Source organism: Gadus chalcogrammus, chromosome 12 (assembly GCF_026213295.1).
Source record: "Gadus chalcogrammus isolate NIFS_2021 chromosome 12, NIFS_Gcha_1.0, whole genome shotgun sequence".
Lineage (NCBI taxonomy): Eukaryota > Metazoa > Chordata > Actinopteri > Gadiformes > Gadidae > Gadus > Gadus chalcogrammus.
Genome location: NC_079423.1, coordinates 32,075,967 through 32,095,919, shown reverse-complemented (window position 1 = coordinate 32,095,919; position 19,953 = coordinate 32,075,967). Strand labels below are relative to the sequence as shown.

Below are 19,953 nucleotides of genomic sequence, written 5' to 3'. Positions count from 1 at the left end.
CTGGCAGGGCTATGAGGATTGGCTGCGGCACAACGCAGACAACGAGGTCAACGGGGCCCCGGTGTTTGTGGTTCGAAGCGGCAGCCTGGTCCAGACGAGATCCAAGAACATCCGGGTAGGACCACAACCACCACCACTTGCCAAATAACAGATATGGGCTCACGTTCTTTAGAGACATGGCAGATTTGGAATCAAGGACCACCGATGCAGAACAAACGAGTCCAACGGTGTGTGCGTGCTTACCCATGCATGAGTGGCGACAGCAGCTCAGGAGGTAGAGCGGGTTGGCTGGTAACTGGAAGGTTGCTAGTTCGATCCTGGCTCCTCGAGGTGCTCGAGGGTGTGTCGAGGTGCTCCTGAGCGAGACGCCTCACCCTGACTGCCACCGACGAGCTGGCTGTCGCCCTGCGTGGTCGACTCCGCCGTCGGTGTGTGAATTTGTGAAGGAAAGGTTGAAAGTCGCTTTGGATAAAAGCGTCAGCAAAATCCCCTGAAATGTAAAACTGTTTGTGTGTTGCAGGTGGGGGACATCGTGCGCGTGGCTAAAGACGAGACGTTCCCGGCCGACCTGGTGCTGCTGTCGTCGGACCGCTCCGAGGGCACCTGTCACATCACTACGGCCAGCCTCGACGGAGAGACCAACCTCAAGGTAGCCCCCCCCCTCCCGCCCCGCCCCACACACAGGGCCGAAGAAACACGTCTCTGTAGGCAGCCCATGCCCCGAGATCGTACCCAAAAAAAAAAAACGTGCAAAACCAAAATAAATAGTATTCCAACCATCACCGACAATGGGTGGGGGCTGTGGGTTTTTACGCTGCGTTTATGATCATTTCTACTGAATGCACGACACACTGAAGGGAAGGGCGAGTGTTTGTTTGGGATCTCGCTTCAACCAACAGAGGTGATGTCTCACAACATCGCTGATACAATCCTTAACAGAATTGACTGGATGTTTCCCATCAAGCGCTGGACTGTGTATCCTAGAGCTTATAAAGGATATATATATATATATTTATTTATTTATTTTCCTGCTTAACATGGTTGGATAGGTTTCTGTATCTTGCAAAGGCTTGTCAGAACTTTGTTATGGCTAACAGAGTCCTGTAATGTTTACCAAGTGTTCTTCTCTTCCTCTGTTCTTCTTTCAACTGGGAGTAGGGCAGAAAATACTGCAAGTCTGTATCAGAAGTCCACAGGCCTTTCTCTCCATGCACTGTCTCACATTCTATTCTCTCCTTCCTGGTGTGGGCCTGGCAGAGACTCGTTGTCTTTAAAAACCGAAACTGCCATTTATTAAGCAGTTGTGATGCGTAGTGCCCACATTGGACCTGTAACGCTGGTTTCAGTATGAGGCATTGAGAGCACTTCTTGGTGTACGTTTAGTGTTTTTGATGATTTGATTGAGTGTTTTGACTCATCTAGAAAATGAAGATGCTGTCTGTTTGCCTAATATGTGTGTGTGTGTGTGTTTGTTTGTGTGTGTGTGTGTGTGCGTGTGCGTGTCTGTGCGTGCGTGCGTGTGTGAACTAGACCCATTTTTCAGTGGCAGAAACGTCAGTGTGTCAGTCGGGGTCCAGGCTGGAGTCCTTGCAGGCTGTGGTTGAGTGTCAACAGCCTGACCCTGACTTGTATAGGTACAAACACACACACACACACACTGTGATCGCCCCCCTTCCAACACACACACGCCTCATCATCACATATGCATGCAAATTGGTCTTGCACACAACCCAGCCCTGTAGTCCAAACCAAGGAGCCCTCCCATTTACCCAGCAGTCCAGTTAAAGACAAAATGCTCATTTGTTTTGCATATCTCTCCTCTCTCTCTCTGACCTCCTGCCCTCTCTCTCTCTCTCGCTCTCGCTCTCGCTCTCGCTCTCTCTCCCCCTCTCTCTCGCCCTCTCTCTCTCTCTGTCTCTCGCCCTCTCTCTCTCTCTGTCTCTCGGCCGCTCTGTCTCTCTGTCTCTCTCTCTCCCTCTGTCTCTCTGTCTCTCTGTCTCTCTGTCTCTCTGTCTCTCTCTCTCTCTCTCTCTCTCTCTCTCTCTCTCTCTCTCTCTCTCTCTCTCTCTCTCTCTCTCTCTCTCTCTCTCTCTCTCTCTCCCTGTACGTGCAGGTTCGTGGGGAGGATCACTGTGACCCAGGAGGGGGAGGAGATCGTACGGTGAGCCTACGCCTACCTCTCTGTGTGGTTAATTAGCGCGGCGCTGCTGTAACTGCTACAGCTGCCGAGCAGACGGCGGCGTTCCGCCCAGTTAATCATCTTTACCCGCGCCGTGCACATTCTCCTCTTCAAATTGAGCCCAACAGTGTGTGGGAAGTCTCTTTACCTTACACATTCATAAGGTATACAAACAAAAGTTGATTTTAGTGTGTGTGTGTGTGTTTCTTTCAGTCCGCTGGGGCCGGAGAATTTGCTGTTGCGGGGAGCAAGGTTGAAAAATACCAAAGAGATTTTCGGTACGCCAATATCTTGAACACAACATTTAAATGTCCCTTTATTTATTTTTGATTAAATCAGGCGCCCAGCCGAACCGGTAAGGTTGCGCTAATTTTCTCTCATTTGGTCGCTGCTGCTGGCCTGGTCCCTGCCCACCCACTGTCATAGTACCAGCCAGAGGGAACCCTCACGCATCTTCATTACAGAACATTAGTACAAAAATACCTCTAGTTCCGATAACTCAAAAAATGATGGTGTGTCTAGACTCTAGTTATAAGATAATAAGACATTCATGAGATGTTTGTGTTTTTCCTTCAGACACTCATTATGCTTGCTCTGTCTAACAGAGTACAATCGGTGATTCATCATTATTAATTATTGCGGTCTGCACCACTGCAGGTGTGGCTGTTTACACGGGCATGGAATCCAAGATGGCTCTCAACTACAAGTGCAAGTCCCAGAAACGTTCCGCAGTGGAGAAGTGAGTGGGGACGTTCTTTTCTTGTTTAATGTTTTTCGCCCTGTTGTGGGTTTTCCTTGTCTCCCAAAAAAACACTATATATCTTGTGTTCATTTAACAGTCTAAAGCAAAGGGAAAAGCATGATATCATCCCTTTAACTTAAGGACTAATTACCAGTCATCGTACGACCATTTGAATGCCGTTGTACTTAAATGCACATTGGCCGAGGACGGGTTTCTGGGTTCAGAGTGCTGAAGGGTGTTCTGGCGTCTGTTCTGTGGCAGGTCCATGAACACCTTCCTGATCATCTACCTGTGCATCCTGCTGTTCGAGGCGGTGCTCAGTACCATCCTGAAGTACGCGTGGCAGGCAGAGAACCAGTGGGACGAGCCCTTCTACAACCAGAAGACGGAGCAGGAGAAGAACAGCAGCCCGGTAGGTCCACCGCCTGCTGGGTCCTCTCGCAGGACCATTCCTCTTCAAGGTTGTGTCAGAGCTGTTGGGTGACGTCACTGCTGTCGGTATTTGAAGCGAGATCCCAAACAAACAGAGCCAGCTCAGCCCTCCCTTTCATGTTTCGGGCATCCAGTTAAAACTATCGCAGCGCAAAACCCCACAACACACACCCCCCCTTTGAGTGGTTGGTTGTACCGTTTGTTTTTGTGTAAGATCTCGGAGCACAGGCTGCCTACAGAGACGTGTTTTTTTGACGGCCTGCTTACGCTGATACAACCTTTAAGTAGTGATGCCGGGCTGGATCACAGATGAGTGGATGAGTGTCCCTCACTATCCCGCTCTCAAAGTGCTTATGAGTTCATGCCAAATGATGGGGATCTTGTAGCAGTGGTTGAGAGGAAGTGAATGAGAATGGCCTGGAAGGTTGACCAACAACGAACACTCCCCATATTTATACTAGGCTGGTTCTTTCTTCTTCCCTTTGTTTCTCATTCTTTTCCTTTCAATCATATTTTATTTTTTTCTCCATTTTATTCCCTACTTTTTCCTGTTCTACTTCATTGTTTCTTTGCTATTATTCCCTTGGTGTCCTGCTCAATGGCGATGAACCCTACACTACTAGAACGCTGCTCTCCCTATTGTTCCATCCCCCTGGGCTAGATGCAGAGCTGGAACCACGTTTGTTGTTAAGACTTGACCTGACTCTGCTGTAACCCTACATAAATCTCGTCTGAACCCATTTCCATCTGTAACGTCCCTACCAGGCCAAAACCAAGTGAGGATTACAAGATGAAGCCAGGTCATTTTATTATTTGTAATATCCTTTGAAATATGGATATGACAAAATGGATATTTAGTATGAATTCCTAGATTGACAAGCACAAATCATGAATAGACATATCAAACAAATAAACAATTATTTAAAAACAGTGCTCATAACATGAGCGTCATCATCTCCTGGTTGCTCCTGTCTGTGATCCCAGTGACGGAATGAGATCCCTGTCTCCAGATCCTCAAGTTCATCTCGGACTTCCTGGCCTTCCTGGTCCTCTACAACTACATCATCCCCATCTCGCTGTACGTCACCGTGGAGATGCAGAAGTTCTTGGGCTCCTTCTTCATCGGCTGGGACCTGGACCTGTACCACGAGGAGAGCGACCAGAAGGCCCAGGTCAACACCTCGGACCTCAACGAGGAGCTGGGACAGGTACGCACGCACGTGCACGCACGCACGCGCACACATGTGCATACACACACACACACGCGCATACACACGCACAAACGCGCATACACACACACGAATGCACACGAACGTGCGCACGTGCACACATGTACACACAGGCATACATGCACACAAACATGCACACACGCGTGCATGCACAAAAACATGCGCACACATCCGCATGCACACAAACATGCGCACACGCGTGCATGCACATAGACACATGTGCAGGCACACACCCTATCATTAGGGTGAAACTAAATGCACACATTTATAGTCACAATCATCATTGGCAATTTGAGATGGTATGGATTTATCATCAGTCTCACTCTGTGCAGACGGAACGATCGATGGTTCCAATCAATAGTGTGTTTCCTATGATTACCATGATGATCATTAATTATTCCATATTGCAGAGTTACACTATATGTGTGTGCAGTATCCATTAAATGGAAGCTGAGTTAACTGTGTGAATATCATCCTTGTGAAGTGATTGGTGTGCTCCTCTGGGTCGGTTAGTGTCTGTGTCTCATCTGTGCTGTTGGCTCTCCCACGCCTGACCCAGGTGGAGTACGTTTTCACCGACAAAACGGGAACGCTCACGGAGAACGAGATGTACTTCCGTGAGTGCTCCATCAACGGGATCAAATACCAGGAGCTGAACGGCCGGCTGGTGCCAGAGGGCGTGATGGAAGACACGCTGGACGGCTCCAACGCCACTCTGGTAACAGCCTCACTCGCTTTAAACACGTTTTATACATGGGATTCTACCCATAAAGTACACTTCTGTTTCCTGTCGATTTATGTTACACACCCTCGTGTCGTTTCCCAAAGCACGTCGCATCACTCCTCCTGGTTCCCTCTCTCTCTCTCTCTCTCCCTCATATTTACATACAATTATACCAAGATGCATTTACATTTAGGACACGTTGCTTCCCTTATGCCTAAGGGCACTTTGTGACATCCGTGACGTCACACGTGAACGTGATGTATGAATTGATATTATAAAATCTTTATTTAACTATTGAATTGTAAAAGAAAAGAAATACAAATCTTACTGATCTCCAGTCAGTAACTGTAAACACAATTTTTGCAATTTATTTTATTTTAATTTTTTATCACAGCCCTTACGACTGCATATAGCTTTCTATTACATCGCAATGTCGGTTTGAAATCGATTAATCGTTCAGCCCTATTTTTCATAAACAAAGTCCTCTGAATTAGTTTTCAACAACCTAAATCATCATGGACTTGAAATTGTCCAACTGTAAATAGTATTTGATGAAGAACAACTTTTTTTTAGGACACGTCGGCCAGCGAAATTTTGATTTAATATTAGAGCATGATCATGGGAATGTACAGGCAGCAAAGTTACCACGGATACATTCAGTGAGACAATGGTAGATCAAGATTCTTATAGGGAAACATTGGCATTGTGGATGGGGAATACACAGGTAAGTGTGACTGAACACAGTGGAGAGTTTAGGATTGGCGGGAGAGGCCAATTTAACTGCAATACACTATGGGAGAAGTGGACATGTCTGCAAGTCTGCAAGCAAGGCTGCAAGAAGGTTAAAGGAATCTACATAATAAAGAAGTCAGTCGATAGGCCTGGCCTTAGTATCAGCCATAGTGGCTCCAGTGGGAATGCAAACGTGAACTTTCCTAACCTCTCTCATTTAGAGAGGAAGGGATGTATCTTAAGCTACAGGGAGAATGTATACAGTTCCTTTTAATGTGAATAGTAATTATATAAATAAGGTTAATTTAATTTGTATATGATTGTATCTTACAGTTATGATTGATATTTCCACGACGGTATGTGAAGGTTAACATCTGCAGTCGATAGCTCTCCTCCCCTTAGTCCATGACGGTCTCGGCCGTCCTCCCTAACACGGCCCCGTGCTTTGCCCCCTGTGCCTGCAGACGGGGGACGAGCTGCTGTTCCTCAAGGCGGTCGCTCTGTGCCACACGGTGCAGATCAGCTACGACCAGCCCGACAGCATGGGGGGTGGCGGGGACCCCTTCTCCCACGCCAACGGCTTCTCCTCCGGCACCATGGAGTACTACGCCTCTTCGCCCGACGAGAAGGCCCTGGTGGAGGCCACCAAGAGGTACGGCCCCCCCGGGCACCTTAAAGGTTGTAGCGGCGGTCCGTCAGAAGTGACGTCACCCAACCTCGCTGATGCAATCTTTAAAGGGTGAACAATGTGGAAGTCAAATATGAAGCCTCACGCACTGCAGTGATGCATTGTCTGCTGTTCGGGGGGTACAGGGGCTTCTGGCTAAAGGAGTACTAAAGTGTGACGTCACGTTTCCGTAGCAACCGATTTTCGGTTATACACAAACCAATTGAACAAGGGGAAATCCTATGCCACAAAAAACGTTTTATAGAAAAAGAAAGATTTTTTTTTGCGAGTTTGCTTTACCAATGATGCAAGTAATATTGAGAATAGATTGTCTTCATATAAAAAAATATATAATAAACTAACATTTACGAACTTTTCCTTTTAATACCACAGGGGAATACATGAAATCCTTGAAAGGTTTGGATTGGTAGTGATTTTCACCTCTTGAAATTGATTTATTTCCTTTTGAAAGAAACAACACATGGAAGCAATGGAAAACGCCATATCTCGTTCGGTTGTTTGGAACAGAAAATCTGGTTGCAAGGACAACGTGACGTTTCCACTTTAGTACTCTATTGCTACTGGGTCTGTTGTGTTTTTTGTGGAGACGGAGCGTTCTGTGTGGTGGATGGTGACTGCTGCAGCACCTCCCTATTCCCCCATTTGGTACAAACGGCAACAACTGCTAATACTACCACGGAGAAGCCTTTGGGGTCTGAAGTGCCGGCTTCTGTTTAAAAGGATATTTATTGACTTTGATAATTGTACCCCGCAGCATGCTAATTGCCGTGCCTCTCATGGGGCTAACTGCCGCCTTAAACGGATGCTTCCATTGATAAATAGTGACGACCAGTGGCTCTGACACCCCCCACACAGGCAGCTCATTGCTCGCTGCTTACTGCTGTGTTCCCCAGGATGGGCGTGGCCTTCAGTGGTAGCAACGGGGAAACCATGGAAATCAAAACCTGCGGCAAGTCTGAAAAGTAGGTTATGCAGCACGCCGTTCAGTCTTCACCATCGTGGTATGTCTTCCAGATGGTAAATAAGGACTGAAATTCACATATATACGTAGAATATATTATTTTCAAGCATGAACGTTTTGGTAACCACCTCTTCCTTTCCTTACAAACATTCCAAGTTAAGGTGTAAGATGGTACATATTTGATGGCCTTCCCTCAGATCAGTACATAGTAATATTTACCAGCCCTCCCTAGTACAGGTGTAAATGCTGTTTCTGTCTATCTTTCTCTCTCAGGTATAAACTGCTTCATGTCTTGGAGTTTGATGCAAACCGTAGGAGGATGAGTGTTATACTGGAGTCGCCCTCAGGTATAGATCTATACGTATATGTTTAACGGTTCATTGCAACATTCTCGATACAAAGTGGTGAAGTGCAGTGAAATGTGAGCCCGGACTATCTGCTTCTCTTGTTGACTCGCCAGGAGGTAAAGTGCTGTTTACCAAGGGGGCAGAGTCCGCCATCTTGCCTTTCGCCACCAGCGGAGATATAGAGAAGACCAGACTGCATGTGGATGAGTTTGCTCTGGTGAGAAATGCATTTTTTTCTTGTTTTTTATTGAAAGCCATTAGCACTTAACATGTCTGGCTGGAAATGGGTTACATGAGCATCTTAATTGAATAATCAAAGTATTTTATTTTAATTAGTCTTAAGTTGTTTTGTTATGAGAACTGAATACATGTGAAAGGCAATGCAAAATATTTGTGGAATTGCCATAGCACAATATGAATAGGGATAAGTAGTAGACCTGAAAATATCTCAAGGGGCAAACTATTGTTTGTTCAGAATTGTGTTCAAGTCCATGAGGAAGGGAACAGTTGGAGTACCCTTCTTTGTTTTATTGTACAATTTATTGTACATTACAACGTTTTGGAAGCCAAAAGTATGGGGAGCCAACAAACACTTGTTGTGCCTTGAAGCCTAGTGCAGGTAAATGGCATCCAAACAAAACCACAACAAAATAATTATGAAGGCCAGTTTCTCTCCTGAGCCAGTTGTAAAGGATAATGTGGCCGTTCCATTACTTTAAGATGCTCCTGAGACCTTGACCATCATTTTGGGTAAATGGCATGTTTACAACCCTATTATCACTAGTTCGGCCTCCCCTGGTTCAAGATAGACTATAACTGTTCCTCCACAGCGGTATTACACACACACACACACACACACACACACACACACACACACACACACACACACACACACACACACACACACACACACACACACACACACACACACACACACACACACACACACACACACACACACACACACACACACACAGAGAGCGCTCTGTGCCATGTCGTTGGTTCTTGGTAGCGTCTCAGTCTCCTTGTCTTAGTTTGATTTGTGTCTTGCCTGCTGACCGGGTCCTGTGATTAACGGCCACACTGAACTCATTGTTTGGCCTCATCTCTTCGCTCTCTCGCTTAGGCCTACTATTTTTCCCCCTTTTTTTTTTTAATGCCAAATCCTTCTTCCTTACTGTCTTCTTTTGGTCCTCACACAACACACTTTCCTTATTTTATCTCTTTTCTTGAGGCTCTCCATGATTTTACAATAACGCTCTCGCTCTCACTCTCTCTCCCCTCTCTCTCTGTCTCTCTCTCTCTCTCTCTCTCTCTCCCCTCTCTCTCTCTCTCTCTCTCTCTCTCTCTCTCCCCCTCCCCCTCCCCCTCCCCCTCCCTCTCTCTCCCTCTCTCCCTCTCCCCGTCTCAGAAGGGACTGCGGACCCTGGTGGTGGCGTGCCGGTTCTTCAGCCCGGAGTCGTACGCGGAGGTGGAGCGGCGTCTGGGCGCGGCGCGCACCGCCCTGCAGCACCGGGACGAGCGGCTGCAGGAGGCCTTCGACTTCATCGAGCGGGACCTGCAGCTGCTGGGGGCCACTGGGGTGGAGGACAGGTACGGGGCCCTCACAGGCAGGGCCGCTGGGGCAGCAGGGGGGCCCTCACAGGCAGGGCCGCTGGGGCAGCAGGGGGGCCTCACAGCCAGGGCCGCTGGGGCAGCAGGGGGGCCTCACAGCCAGGGCCGCTGGGGCAGCAGGGGGGCCTCACAGCCAGGGCCGCTGGGGCAGCAGGGGGGCCTCACAGCCAGGGCCGCTGGGGCAGCAGGGGGGCCCTCACAGCCAGGGCCGCTGGGGCAGCAGGGGGGCCTCACAGCCAGGGGATGAAGCCCTCAGATGCGGTTCAAACTGTGGCCGCTCCAGACGATGTTGGGATCAAACCTTTACGGACTCCCTCTTTTACAGTTTCTTCCTTTTTTCAGTCGACTTCTCAACATTTGTAAAAAATTCAGACGTTTCACCGATACATCACATAAACTCAGGGAGCGATTGCTTTGATCTTTTATGCACCTGACTTTAATAGACTTCGGGACTCACTAAAACCGGAGCCATCGGTCTCATTTGAGAAGGTCGAGGGGATCTGGTTTTCAATAGCTTCCCTAATCGTCCCCTTGTATTATTCATAACACGATACCCCTCCCCCAGGCTCCAGGACAAGGTGCAGGAGACCATCGAGGCCCTGCGCCTGGCCGGCATCAAGGTGTGGGTGCTGACGGGGGACAAGCACGAGACGGCGGTGAGCGTCAGCCTGTCCTGCGGCCACTTCCACCGCACCATGAACATCCTGGAGCTGCTGCAGCAGCGCACGGACAACGAGTGTGCCGAACAGCTCCGCCTACTGGCCAGGAGGTAAGATGGGAGAACGACGCAGCGGAATGCTAAACAGGGGGTAGGGTAGTCTGAACAAACAAAATGGGTCATAAATATGGTTCTTCCGATCATCAATTCAAATGATCCTCCTCACAAATCTGCCTTAATTTGCTCACTGATAAATATTCTGCCCTGCTTTGAGCAGCGAATCATTTGTGAAACCAAAAGTAATGGTCCTTCATTAAATGAGTCCTTCTTCTAATGTATATACACGCGTCGAGATACCCTTAGTAGGACAACTGATGGATGCGTTACCTGGAGCGTTCTGCCCCCTGGGCTATGGGTTGTGACTTTAATAATGGGCAGGTGTGGACTCAGTTATGTGCTCTGATTGGCTAAGCAAGGTGCTGAACTCCCGCCTCCTGGATACCCGTATGTGTACACTGTGCTGTTCCCTTGTGGCTATGTGCGGGAACTACACTTGTTTTTGTGGCCTTGAGCGTCTGAGTTTCTCGTACACCCTGGGCCGCTTTTGTCTCCAGAATTGATGCATGAATGAATGGCTCCTTGTATGAGCCGGACGTTCTCGAACACCCTGTACCGCTTTTATCTCTAGAATTGATACATGAGAAAGAAGCCTCTAGTCGCCGAGGACATATGTGGCCTGTTGGTATGAACGTGTGAAGTTATGTCACACACACAGGAGCTGTGTTCGAAATGGTTCCCTATTCACTCACTCACTATTCCCTATATAGTGTTCATGATATAGTGCACAAACCAGAATTCGGACGCTACACTGAACATTTCTAAACGTCATTTGCGTCAGTAAATGTGCCGGGTATTTGTGTGACGCAGACAGACGCGCCCACATCATGTACACAAACCGGGCACTCGAGAGGAAAGCTGGAGGTTGTATTGATGTTGAATGTTACATTTCCTTGATCAAGGTTTTTTTTATTAATTTTGAACGTTACATTTTCTATGTTAAATCCCAAATAAATTGATGACCTTTCATTTCATTCCATCATTAAATGTATTCGTTTACGCGGTTATTCAGCTTCTTCTTCTCCTTCGGAAAAACACGACCGCATTGCATTGTGGTATATGGGAGTAACATGTAGGGAACATCGTATGTACGGTACACTCCGTTAACCACTGAGAATTCGAACACCACTACAAAATGGCGAGCACCCTCTACAGTGCACTATATCCGTGATGGGGAACGATTTCGAACACAGCTACGGTCTCTGTGGTTACGTGGGTGGGCTCTGCTCGTCGGAGTCTCCGAGGCCCCCGAGGGATCGGTTGTTCTCTGGGGTAACCGTGGTGATTCTGATGAGTCATTACCAAGGTGGAGGCAGGAGACCCGTTGCTATGGCGACGGCATCGATTTGTCCTAAAGAAGATACCGAGACTAATGAGCCCTGAGTAGAAGTGCACATGACGGCACACTTCTACACTGGGCTCGTTAGTCTCGGAATCTTCTTCGTCTAGAAGGGGGGGGTTCTTTCCGTCTTGTTTTCCTTTGCATTCTACAGTTTTCTCGCATCCGTGTTTCCCTCCGTCTCTTCTGGTACCATATCTCTGACCTCCTGCTGAGCCTTTCCCCTCCCTGTCCGTTTGGACTCCCATGTATCACTCTTTACATTTTAGTTCTCCCTCATGCCACCACGTTCGCCCTCCCTCCCCCTTCCCACTACATTTGCATTTGGTGGATTTTGCTGACGCTTTTATCCAAAGCGACTTGCAACCATTCATTCATATACCGACGGCGGAGTCGACCACGCAGGGCGACAGCCAGCTCATAAGTAGCAGTTAGGGTGAGGTGCCTTCTCAGGGACTCCTCGAGCTAGGAGGAGCCGGGATCAAGCAAGCAACCTTCCTGTTACCAGCCAACCCGCTCTCCCTCCCGAGCCACATGGCGCCCCCTAATGTCCTGTTTGATGGATCCCTTCCCTCCCTCCCTCCTCAGGATCAACGACGACCACGTCATCCAGCACGGCCTGGTGGTGGACGGGGCCAGCCTGTCTCTGGCGCTACGGCAGCACGAGAAGCTCTTCATGGACGTGTGCAAGAACTGCTCGGCCGTCCTCTGCTGCCGCATGGCCCCCCTGCAGAAGGCCAAGGTGAGGGGGCCCCACTGACCCCCCCCCCCCCACGTCCCGTCGGAACCCAAGGGAACGCTCAAACCCAAGCATGATTCAAGTCCTCTGGATTGGAACAGCATGACTTCATAGGGATTCACTGGATCTTTTTCCGGTTGCGTCTAAAAGGGCACTCGATCACAAAGGGGATTGGGAGATTTCACAATTGCACTGACTTAATCCATCTCTGTCGTTATTTATCCAGTGCTTTGCTTGTTCTCTTTAGAGGTGACTTTTGGCTTTGCTCCATGTTTGAGGCGAGGGTCAGAAGGTAATATTTAGCTCTCGTTCCGTGCGGCGTTCAGGTGGTGCATCTGTTCAAGACGTCCCCCGAGAGGCCCATCACCTTGGCCATCGGAGACGGGGCCAACGATGTCAGCATGATCCAGGAGGCCCACGTGGGAATAGGTATGCATGCATAAGAGCCAACGCACACACGCATTCAGAATGAGACGTCGCTGGGTGTTACCTCGGTGTAACGTTGGGTCGGCTTAGCTCAGGAGGTACAGCAGTTGATTTGTAACCGAAAGGTTGCTAGTTCGATCCCCAGCTCCTCCTAGCTGAGTGTTGATGTGTCCCTGAGCAAGACACTTAACCCTAACTGCTCCTGACGAGCTGGCTGTCGCCTTGCACACACATGCCTTGCATGTGTGTATTAACTGATGTAAGTCGCTTCGGATAAAAGCGTCTGCTAAATGCCCTGATTGTAATTGTAATTGTAACGTGTGGATGTGCGTGTTCCTCCCTCAGGCATCATGGGGAAGGAGGGGAGGCAGGCTGTGAGAAACAGCGACTATGCAATCGCCCGGTTTAAGTTCCTGTCCAAGCTGCTGTTGGTCCACGGACACTTCTACTACATACGAATAGCTCATCTTGTACAGTACTTTTTTTACAAGGTAATTCTGAGCAGGCACACTAGTTCAGGTAGCTTACCCTTAGCCTCTTGAGTTAGTTTAGGTCTAGTTTAAGTTGTGTAGCCGTTCACAATCCCACCACTCCTGGCTCCAACGCTGCGTCCACACACACATGAGACCAAACCGGCAGACATTTCTCTGCAAAAAGACATTTGTTAAGTCATCTTATCACAAATTCACTGGCTTCCACGGCACATCAGCCGTCATCAAGGAGAGGAAACGCTGACTTCAGTGGCCCCCGTATATCACTCTGTAGAGCCGCGTGCTGCGTGGGACCCGTTTGATATTGTTATTCTGCGCACGTCGGTCACTTCAGACCGAGAGCAGCTCACACTGGATCTGATACTGGCTGCATTTTATAAATAATGTATCCAGCCAAGGTAAAAAGCAACAGCTCAGCTCAATATGTGAGCAATAACTAGGAGTTGAGCACTAAAGCTTGCAGTGTGACCGGAGCCAAAGTAACGTGTGTTACAAATGTGTTCGTCCCCCACAGCCTGAATGATGTGTAATCTGTTTTTGTCATTCTGTCTCTCTCACTGTCTCTTTTTCTAGAATGTGTGTTTTATCACACCACAGTTTTTATACCAGTTCTTCTGTCTGTTTTCACAACAAGTAAGTCTCTATCTCCGTCTGTCTGTCTGTCTGTCTTTGCATCCCTTGGTTTTCATGCCTCTTCACAAATCGTTCACATCAATGTCTGCTCGATGCTGCGAGAATCACGGCTTGAGTCCGCTGCAGTCACTGATCATTTAAGGTTCTTTAACCATGATAGTTTAAAGGAATAGTTTGGCTGTGAAAATGAATCCTTCCCCCTGTGTTAGAACCAACATAATCCCTACCTAACCGATCTGCTCCGTAGCGGGTTCTCACAAAGAAGGGTGCTAACAGACTTCTGTTTGCAGACCCTGTACGACGGTGCATACCTGACCCTGTACAACATCTTCTTCACCTCCCTGCCCATCCTGGTGTACAGCCTGTTTGAGCAGCTGGTCCACCCTCACGTCCTCCAGACGAAACCGGCCCTCTACAGGTCAGGGGGAACAAGACGATAACTAACTCGCACTTTTGCAGTTGCATGTTATTTTATACACTCGCATTTCTGAAGATAAAGGTGGTTTTCAGTGGTTTTGAATTCTGTTTATCTCATCTCCTCACAGGGACATAAGCAGGAACTCTCTTCTCTCCTTCCGGACCTTTCTCTACTGGACTCTGCTGGGATTCTGTCATGCCTTCATCTTCTTCTTCGGGTCCTACGCTCTGATAGGAGAGGATACCAGCCTGAATGGCAACGGACAGGTGTGTGTGTGTGTGTGTCTGTGTGTGGGATCGTGTGTCTGTCTTTAAGTGGTTCAACCAAAAAAAATTGTTTGTACGGTAGGTATTCATATCTGAGTTGATCGGGGAGCCACAGCCGCCCACGCAGCGATGCAATGTGATGTTGTAGCTTCGCTCTTTGCGTTGTCAAAAATAGCACTGAAAGATAAAAACGATAAGTTGGTAAAATCGTGATACTGCAGCAGTTGGCTCAGCCAGCTCCGATTCCGGCAGGGAAAGGGAACCACAGTATGAATGTACTTTCTTCTTTTTTATGCTATACTTTAAAATTAAATTCCTTTTCGAATAAGAAAGGAACTTTAGCGACCATCTGAAGCCTGAAATGATGTATTGGGACAGCCCTGGTGTGTATTCACTGTTGTATTAGACAGTGTTTGTGGTTGGTTGTTGGTCCTTAGGTGTGTGCGTGTGTGTCTTGGTGTGTGTCTTTAGATGGTAAAGAATATACATTTTCCGGAATGAAATGTATGTAAAAGCTGTGATGACATTTTGGGAACGGTTCATCACTGTCAATATGAGTCTCAGAATGCTGAGGGCACAATGCAAGTCAACACCACGTCTGTACAAGTGTTTGAGGTGTGTTTGTGCGTATCTCTGTCTGTGTGATTTCTTTGGATTGGCTATGATTGTGCTGGACAAATCTCTGCCAGTTATTGAATTGGGCTTTATGCCTTTCTTGTCCTCCTGCCTCTCTCCTCATTGATTGTCCCCCCTCTATGCATCTCTCTATCAGCCTCTCCCTCTTCTGTCTCCCTCCTCCTCTCTCCTTCTGATGCCCTGGTCCTTCTCTGTGTGCCTGACCAGCAGCCTGTCTCACAAGCAGCCAATCGGCCTTTAGAACTGTCTTTAACCTGTTTCTGTGCCCGTCTCCATGTCAGTCAATGTGTCCCCCTCTTCTCTCCCACTCCCTCGTCTACCTCCCCTGTGTCTCTGTTTCTATATCCCTCCCTTGGTTTTGTGGTTTCTGGATTTCCCAAACTAAAACAACGACTCCCTGTGGTTGCTTTCTCTGGCTGGTTTTCTTTCCGTCTGTCTTTATTTCCTTTTCCTTCTGTTCTTTTCACGCTGTGCATGTCTTCAGGTCTTGCGGGCTAACAAGCAGCTGGTAAGCAGAGCGGTTCAGTGCATGTGTCCCCCGGTTCGAGAGTAGTCTACATTTCGTCCATTTAACTTTTTCAGTCAGGATTATCTCTTCATCTTTTAGCCGTTTCTAAATATTCTGCATGTTTTTTCAACCATCCTTTGATGTTCAGCAACAGTGTTATAGTCCTTCCATAGTTTAAGCATTATCCTCATCCGTCCCTATTAAAGTATTCCAAAAATCTCCTGCACACCGAGGGTAACTAAAACACATAAATGTATATGAATGAACTTAAACATATTCATATATATATGTAAGATTTGGGTTTACTGCATTGTGCTGAGTTAACGTCGTGTTATCATGCTATTTTGGTGTTGTTTTCCTGACGGTTGTGTTTCTGTTCTCAGATGTTTGGGAACTGGACCTTTGGAACGCTGGTGTACACGGTCATGGTCATCACTGTGACACTACAGGTACAGGGTCTTCACATAACACAACAAACCGTTTGACCAGACCCTCATGTTGTCCCCAACCAATCCTAAATTAATTGCAGTCTGTTTTCTCAGTCTTCCCTCAATTATCTTGACAGGCCAACAATCACTTTGCTAATGATGTCTGGCTAAAATATAATTAGGCTAACCTCATCATCACGAGCAATGAAGGGAACAGTTGATATAGAAGTCTGCAGGGCTGGGACGGAATTTCAAGTGTGTGTGTGTGTGTGTCTGTGTGTAGCTGGCCTTGGAGACCCATTATTGGACGTGGATGAACCACTTTGTGACCTGGGGTTCCATCACCTTCTACTTCATCTTCTCGCTCTTCTACGGAGGCATCATCTGGTGAGAATCCCAAAGACCAGAGTCGGGTTGTGTCGGTGTCTCTCAACACAACCAAAGGCAGGGCATTATCAGTCGATCATGGTGTGGGTGGAAGTGGGGTCATGTTGAGCGCACAGCCATGCTGAGAGACCTTTGATGCACGAGGGCACAGCGGGTATACATGTATATGGTGAACACGAGTCAGAAAGGGAACTGATGCAGGATTGTAAAACACAATAAGTGAGCAATCTAAACCCTTGAGTTAATGACTACTCTACAGTAAATGATATACATTAGATTCAGATTCAGTTACTTTTATTACATCCTATAGTAAACAAGAGTAAAATTCTTAGGCTTGGCTCCTCAACAGCCACAATACAAGATTAAGTAAATGAAGTAGGGATGCACCGAATTTTCGGCCACCAAAAATGTTCGGCCGAAAATGGCCCAAAACATAATTTTCGGTTTCGGCCGAAGGAGTAAAAAGACCGAAAGAAATACACCAAACATTTGTATTTTTGATAAAAAAAATAATATATATATATATATATTGAAAAGCAAGACAAAAAAGTTTATAAAGGACATTTAATTGTTTGATTTATGCAATGGTGAAAAATTAAAGCAAAATTAATGAAAAACAGCAAAAGCCACATTCAGTATTCGGTTTCGGCTTTCGGCCAAGAATTTTAATTTCCGTGCATCCCTAAAATGAAGATAAGCCATAATAAAAATAAGGAGCAGCAGATAACAGATAATACAATAACAATAATATAATAATAATAAATGAAAGTAAGTAATACTAAGTAGAGGAACATTATGTTGGTTATATGTCCATAGGTGGTTCTATGTGTTTGGTTGTCGCTCTGTCCTGCTCTTCCTCCCCTAACCCTCCTCCTTCCTGCAGGCCCTTCGTCCAGACCCAGGACATGTACTTCGTCTTCGTCCAGCTCCTGTCCAGCGGCTCGGCCTGGTTCACCATCATCATCATCATCGTCACTTGTCTGTTCCCGGACATGCTGAAGAAGGTCCTTTACCGGCACCTGCACCCCACTGGCACCCAGAAGAGCCAGGTATGGGGGGGGTATTGGGGGGGGGCCTGGGACCGTCTGGCCGGGTCTGGGATGTGTCCATTAATATGTTCAGGGCTGAAGTCATGTCAACGGCCGTGATATTGTAGTACAGTATTAGACTGGGTAGCCCCGCCCATTCTGCCCACGACCTGAAGGGTCTGGAGAAGAGCAATACATTTCTTTCTAGTTTCGATACGTTTTTGCGGTAGCCAATCACCAGGCTGGCTTTTCTCCCTGGCGCGCTATTGGCTGGTTTAAGACAATGGCGACAGGGAAGCGATGGCAAGCAGCCAATTGCGTACAGAGTCATTTGAACCAGGACCGTCGATCACGCCTCTTGTGCTGAGGAAAATGACATCAGCTTCCCCAGACCAACGTGCATCTACGATTGAGCCTGGTCTGGCAATAACCAGGCTAGTATAGTATAATATAAAGGATATCCCATAATATAAGAGTAACCTTTCAATGTGACAATATTTAATTTCTTTATGTATTATTCTAAGCAGCCCTTTTACATGAACAACCAGAAAGTAAGACCGCATTGAAGCACAGATTTAAAAAGGGTTTTATTAACCAGCGTATAGAAATGCAATGAGGGACGGTGAGGTAGAAAGGTTTTTCACACACTGTAACATCGTAACTCTTATCAAAGCCCGTTTCTCTAAGAATCACCCTCTGGTTTCCAGGAATAGTTTGGTGAATAAGTCCCAGCCGCGCTGTTGTTCCCTGCTGATCACACTGATGCCCTAGGGTGCTTTACACCCGTGAGAACACACACTGACACGTAGGGCAGTAAAACGAGATCATTCCCTTCTCTTCCAGTTTCTCCTTCCTCTAGAATAGAAATAATAACTTTCCTACTGTTTAAATTTCTCTGTGGTGTTTGTTGTTTCTTCTTTAACCTTCGTCCTGTTTTGTTATCCGTGTGTGTGTGTGTGTGTGTGTGTGTGTGTGTGTGTGTGTGTGTGTGTGTGTGTGTGTGTGTGTGTGTGTGTGTGTGTGTGTGTGTGTGTGTGTGTGTGTGTGTGTGAGACAAAGGATTTGTTCTAACTGCGTGTGTTTGACTCTGTGTGTGTGTGAGAAATGATTGGTTCTAACTCACTGTGTGTGTGTGTGTATGTGTGCGCACACTCTTGTTTTGACCCTTCCTCCCTGTATTTGTGTCTACGTGTGCATGTTCCTGTCTGTGTGTGTGTGTGTGTGCTCTCCTGTTTCCTGTCCCTGTGTAGATGTACTCCAACCGCGTGGTCATAGAGGATGACTTCATCGCTCTGCAGCCTCTGTCGCGAGCCAAGACCCAGCTGGGCAAGATTAGGTAGATGAGATGAGGCGGGGGCCGTCCTGGGACAGCACACCCCTGTAGAATACCAATAGAGCCAGAGTGCCTTCTGCTCAGACATTCAGAAAAGAAGAACGGGTCATACGCCGTGCTTCACTTTGTAGAATTGGCATTGTGGGGGGGGGGGGTCTCTCGAAACTAGTATTCAAGAAATAGTATTCATGTTATGTTGAACGTAACCATGAGTTATCATGTGTTATTATATATACTTGGTTTATTATATTAATCTATCTTACCCTTTAATTCTATCACCCTGGTTAACGAGGTTAAGAATCTGCATCTCTTGCCCCCCTCTGCAGTGCACTTCCATGAAGTAGAAATATTGCTTGGTTAATTGCCACACATACAATGCCCACACATTTTGCGTTGTTCTTCTTTCTTCTTTTATGAATGCTTAATCATGGAATATGTTGTAAGCAAGCTTTAGAGTTGTGCAAAATCAGACGGCCGCAAAACATTTTATGGAAATGATTTCCCTGAATAGAAGGGACTCTTTAAGGGACGTTTTATTCTTAAGAAGCTTTCTAGTTATACGGAGTAAATAGCAGAAGAAGAGTTGGGTTAGTACAGGTTTAACATTGCAAATGAAAATGGTGTGATCCCAAGTCTGGCCTCTCGTACATGCGTCTGTAATTCGGGGGCCTAACACTGGCAACATGCAGCCCCAATACGGCTGGACTTGCACAGGAGAGTGTCCCATGATTAATCTTCTGGACAAGAAGTACTTCATACTGCAATGTCCTCCTCCTGTGTGACTCCAGCCAGTAGTCTGATCCGTCTTGCATACGTCTCTCATTCTCCTTTCATTAATCCACTCTCGGGTTATAGCTTAGACCTTAATGCATACCTGTACACTGTATAGTAAGATGTC

At 47.1% G+C, this 19,953-nt stretch overlaps 1 protein-coding gene across 3 annotated transcripts in view; it reads left to right on the top strand.

Annotated features, from left to right (window-relative positions):
- Positions 1-19,953, top strand: part of atp11b (ATPase phospholipid transporting 11B (putative)) — a 42,501-nt gene that overhangs the window by 7,988 nt on the left and 14,560 nt on the right. For all 3 annotated transcript variants that reach the window (XM_056603483.1, XM_056603484.1, XM_056603482.1), the window contains exons 5-28: positions 8-115; positions 521-649; positions 1,531-1,634; positions 2,114-2,161; positions 2,393-2,457; positions 2,837-2,918; positions 3,183-3,333; positions 4,364-4,561; positions 5,142-5,300; positions 6,503-6,690; positions 7,620-7,688; positions 7,961-8,034; positions 8,148-8,251; positions 9,446-9,627; positions 10,214-10,417; positions 12,351-12,504; positions 12,828-12,930; positions 13,273-13,418; positions 13,992-14,051; positions 14,342-14,469; positions 14,597-14,735; positions 16,263-16,328; positions 16,591-16,694; positions 17,578-17,743. In XM_056603483.1, the coding sequence (XP_056459458.1) occupies positions 8-115; positions 521-649; positions 1,531-1,634; positions 2,114-2,161; positions 2,393-2,457; positions 2,837-2,918; positions 3,183-3,333; positions 4,364-4,561; positions 5,142-5,300; positions 6,503-6,690; positions 7,620-7,688; positions 7,961-8,034; positions 8,148-8,251; positions 9,446-9,627; positions 10,214-10,417; positions 12,351-12,504; positions 12,828-12,930; positions 13,273-13,418; positions 13,992-14,051; positions 14,342-14,469; positions 14,597-14,735; positions 16,263-16,328; positions 16,591-16,694; positions 17,578-17,743 (2,931 nt within the window). The remainder of the gene's footprint in view (positions 1-7; positions 116-520; positions 650-1,530; positions 1,635-2,113; positions 2,162-2,392; positions 2,458-2,836; positions 2,919-3,182; positions 3,334-4,363; positions 4,562-5,141; positions 5,301-6,502; positions 6,691-7,619; positions 7,689-7,960; positions 8,035-8,147; positions 8,252-9,445; positions 9,628-10,213; positions 10,418-12,350; positions 12,505-12,827; positions 12,931-13,272; positions 13,419-13,991; positions 14,052-14,341; positions 14,470-14,596; positions 14,736-16,262; positions 16,329-16,590; positions 16,695-17,577; positions 17,744-19,953) is intronic.